Raw genomic sequence first — 4,843 nt, forward strand, 5'->3', positions numbered from 1 at the left:
CAACATTTTGAATGAAAATCAATAGTGGATGAATGCAAAGAGTGAACAAAATTGTGAAAAAACATGATTAAGTCATGCAACTCATGCAGCCTCAGTCCTCATGCACTTTCATTGTATTCTAAAAACATTCCATCATCAAGAGTGAATGAATAACGACAGATGCTCTCGTCTAGAACATTCTGCTGGTGCAGAGACAGATGAGCGTGACGGAGAATGATCTCGAGGAGTTCCAGAAGGCTCTGAAGACCTACGCCGACACCACGGCCAATCAGAACGACAACCTCCAGTGAGAAAAACACACCCCCAAATGATTAAGTCATTATGAAGATTTGAAACATAATATAATCCAATCAGAGCTTCAATTTATTGTGTGATTATGAAGATTTGAAATGTTTTATTATTTATTTAGTTTTGTAAAGCCTGAAATATGGAGGGGAAAAAAGACTCAGAATAAGCAATTTGCAGTTTGTAATACACACACACACACACACACACACACACACATATATATATATATATGCAAATTAGTGCCTATGCTGATATTTGCATGGACAAAAAAGTAAGACATTTTAATGCTTGTAATGTAAATTAGTGAGATCTTTATAACAGTGCAGCAGATACTATATAAATATCAGCAGCCACTCTGTGTCTCCAATAATATGTCTTAGTTTGATGAGATTGCAATGATCCAAACATATAATGCAGTGATTGAGAGATGAAGAAATAAAGGCTCCTCAGAAGATGTGAGATGTTCTGGAGGCTTGTGAAGATCATTCCTCCGCTGAGGAACAGTGAAAGTAAAGCTTCTGGAAACAAACGCTCCTAAAAAGATCCTGATGATCAGATTTGAGACTCTAAAAACATGATTGATGGAGAATCAAGTAAACTGAGCTGCCTTCAGTCCAGTAAGAGTTCATCTGGAGATATTACTGCAGTTATTCTGACCTTTACTTGATCAAAATCACTCAAGATTTGAGACATAAAGCATGAGTGAAGATGGACGTTGACCTTAATCCTGTAAAGCCTGACATAGTCGGAAAAAAAAATACAGTTACACTAAACAGAAGGCATGGAGGAGATTGTGTGTGACACGTGTTTAACAGCATCATGTTAGAGGCTTTAGAAACGTGTGTATCAAATATTAGGCTTTATAGGGTTAATATTCCCACTCCCTGACTTTGATGAAACCCAAAAGGCACATTTGGAGACTATAAAGACTAGTTTTAGTACCAGAATATTCTCTCAAACACTGATTCTTGGTCTGTTTGTATTTCTCGCTCAGTGTTTCCATCCAGAAGCTTCCCCAGAAGAGCTGCTACATCATCTATGAGTTCTGGCAGGACCGTATTTCCTGGATGAGGTGTGTGTGTGTGTGTGTGTGTGTGTGTGTGTGTGTGTGTGTGTGTGTGTGTGAGAGAGAGAGAGAGAGAGAGAGAGAGAGAGAGAGAGAGAGAGAGTGTGTGTGTGTGTGTGTGTGTGTGTGTGTGTGTAGCACCATAATGATTTGGAGAGTCGGTTCAAGGGTCTTTAGAAATCAAACCCTAATCGAGTCTATTTTTACGAACACAAGACAAGCACGGTCTCGTCTGAGGGTTCGCTCAGCCTCCTGCTGCAGTCCTTCAAAGGCAGAAGCTCCTGCTGGGTCCTACATCTGTCTGGGTACATGGATGGACACGATTCTCTTCTGTCCACTACACTTACTCACTGAAAACTGATTATCTTGAGTAAAGGAGAAATCTCCAAATAAATAAGGAGTGTTTGGGTTTGGGTTTTGATGTTTTATGATTTTTGATTGTGTTTGGTTTTTGTTTGTTTTTGATATTTGAGATGTCAGAAAGCTGCGGAAGTTCAGCGTCGTTTGTAGTTTAGATGCAATAAATGTACTTTTTGGACTGGAGAAGAAGTTTTGAGCTCTTACAGTCTCGGGATGTTTTCATGAAGCGCTTAAATTTCAAAATATCTGGTAAAATGTGATTCCTCGAGATGGTGTCTATGTTCAAAAGGTTGGGTCAGAAGTAAAATTAAATGAAAGAAATTACTGCTTTTATTCATCAAGGATGCATTACATTGGTCAAAAGTGACAGTAAAGATTTATATTTCAAATTTTGAACTTTCTGTTCATCTGTGAATCCTGAAAAAATTAATTTATCACGGTTTCCACAAAAATATTGTGCAGCACAATTGTTTTCAACATTGATAATAATCAGAAATGTTTCTTGAGCAATAAATCATCATATTAGAATGATTTCTGAAGATCATGTGACACTGAAGACTGGAGTAATGATGCTGAAAATACAGCTTTGATCAAAATATAGATGAAATTCACAGATATATTTTAAAGTTTATAATTTATTAAAAAATGTAAAAGTTTTTTTTAAATGTTGGTGTATGTTTTTTTTTGTTTTTTTTGTTTTTTTCTGTATTGTTGATCATAAGATGATTATTTTAAAAAAAAATTAACTGAAAAAATTCCAACCATTTGAATGATAATGTATGTCTTCATTATGATGTGTGTGTGTGTGTGTGTGTGTCATTTGAATGATAATGGTGTGTGTGTGTGTGTGTGTGTGTGAAATTAACTGAAAAAATTCCAACCATTTGAATTATGTTTTATGTGTTAGTTTTAGTTGAGGGTCTAACGAGACTCATTTCTAATTAGCAGATGGCTCGTCTAAGAGCACACATTTCTAAACCACACACTTGTCTAGATGATTTCCACGTGACATCTTCATCTTGTGTTACTTAATCTCATTTGTGACGCTTCACATACAGCTCATGTGTGGGTCTCATCTGCTCATTGTCTTCAAAGATCTAATATAAGAAGTAATTTCAGAAATAAAAATGTAAATTATAACTTGCAGTGTAATTATCTCCTGTGGAGGGAGTGTGTGATGTTGTGTTTCCCTTATAAAGAAGTAAAAACATCCTTAAAAGTCCTCGATTGGTAGGATTTTTTACACGTTTTTGAAATAAGTATCTTATTGCTTATCGAGGCTACATTTATTTGATCAAAAACACAGTAATTTTACTCCAGTCTTCAGTGTCATATTAGATGGTGCTTAACAGTAAGGAGTAGTTCACCCAAAAATTAAGATTTGCTGAAAAAGTGCTTACACTCAGGTCATCCAAGATGTAGATGAGTTTGTTTCTTCATCAGCAATGGATCCTCTGCAGTGAATGGGTGCCGTCAGAATTAGAGTCCAAACAGCTGATTAAAAACATCACAATAATCCACAAGTAATCCACAGCACTCCAGTCCATCAGTTAACATCAAATGTTATGTGTTTGAAAAAAAATCATCAATAGTTTTTTTTTTTAACTTCAAGCCATTGCTTCTGGTTAAAATTTGAGTCCCCAATCCATAATAATGCTTAAAAACTAATCTTGTCTGAATCATTTTTTTTAGTTTTTTTTTTTGATTTTGGTTAATTGCTTCTGGTTCTTAATGATGGATTTGTTTCTTGCAAACTCGCAGCTTTTCTCTTCACAAGATGTTTACTGATGGACTGGAGTGGTTTGGATTACTTCTGGATTATTGTGATGTTTTAATCAGCTGTTTGGACTCTCATTCTGACGGCACCCATTCACTGCAGAGCATCCATTGCTGAGACACTGATGCAATGCTGCATTTCTCCAAATCTGATGAAGAAACAAACAAATCTGTCACATTTTCCTTTCTGGGTGAACTAGGTGTAACTCAGAACTCAACTAAGTCTCTCGAGTGCTGTAAGAGCTGGCTGTTTTCATCTGGAGGATGTTGCTGATTATATATCTCATCCCATAATGTGAGCTGGATTGTTTCTTCTGACGTCTGTTGTCTCTCTCTGCAGTTATTTGCAGTCTGACGCCAGTAAGATGTTCCAGCGCTGCATCATAGACATGCTGGAGGATCCAGAGATCGTCTCCACGATGCTCATGCCAGGTAAGAGCGGGCGTCATTTATTAGTTTGGTTGTTTAAAGCTGAATGCATCTGTCTCAGCCTATAGGCACAAGGAATTAAACATGAACCCCAGAGCTGAAAAGCACTGGCTGGTGATCTTTAGTGAGGAGTTATGATGCTTCATCTGTCTAATATCTACCTGTTTGTTTCTCACAGCGTCCTGGTGGATCATGACCAACAACTAACAGCAGCAACAAAACACAGCTGAACCCCGATCTGAAACATCACCCAGTGTGTCTTTGAATTATTAAACCTAAAAAAATCAGATGAATCATCTGTACGTGTGACACACACTCCGATTTTGTGTTGCATTTTATAGAGTAACGACTGATTTCCGATAGTTTACTGCAAACAAAACACGTTACACAGGGTTGTGCATCATTCAGAACTGAATTCAGATGCTTTTACATTCCTGTTCAGTTTTCTGAATTTGAATCGAATTTGCAAACAGGCAGCAGAAATGTTTAAATTCAGAGAACATTTAAAGAAATTCATATAGATGCGATTAAAGTGTTTTAAATAATTTCATTATTTTATTATATTTAATTCTGGAGTTGTTTAAATTTTGAACTCAGAGAAAATGTAAAGAAATCCATATAAATGTTTTAAAAGTATTCTAAATAATTTATTGTTATTTTTTAGTAATTGAGTTATTTAAAAATTTATTCAAATAAAATTTATTTTATTTAAATAATAATCATTAACACTTAATTTCACAGAATTTATAATTTTTTGATGCTAATGTTTATTTTTTATTATTTTTAAAGTATTTAAGAATTATTTTTAATTTGTCTGATGGACAATTTTGTGATAAATCTTTTAAATGTTTTGAAAATTTTATCTCAGTTTAGCAAAATATGTCTGATCAGTTAAAAGGGAAAACATGTAAATAGACATAATTA

General features: G+C 35.2%; 1 protein-coding gene across 1 annotated transcript in view; it reads left to right on the plus strand.

The window, feature by feature from the left end:
* necab3 (N-terminal EF-hand calcium binding protein 3) overlaps window positions 1-4,547 on the plus strand; it is a 38,975-nt gene extending 34,428 nt beyond the window's left edge. Inside the window, 4 exon segments of the mRNA XM_042726672.1 lie at window positions 174-286; window positions 1,283-1,360; window positions 3,831-3,922; window positions 4,098-4,547. Coding sequence (XP_042582606.1) covers window positions 174-286; window positions 1,283-1,360; window positions 3,831-3,922; window positions 4,098-4,126 — 312 coding nt within the window. The 3' untranslated portion in view covers window positions 4,127-4,547.
* Window positions 4,548-4,843: the final 296 nt, after the last annotated feature.

This window comes from Cyprinus carpio, chromosome B6 (assembly GCF_018340385.1).
Source record: "Cyprinus carpio isolate SPL01 chromosome B6, ASM1834038v1, whole genome shotgun sequence".
Lineage (NCBI taxonomy): Eukaryota > Metazoa > Chordata > Actinopteri > Cypriniformes > Cyprinidae > Cyprinus > Cyprinus carpio.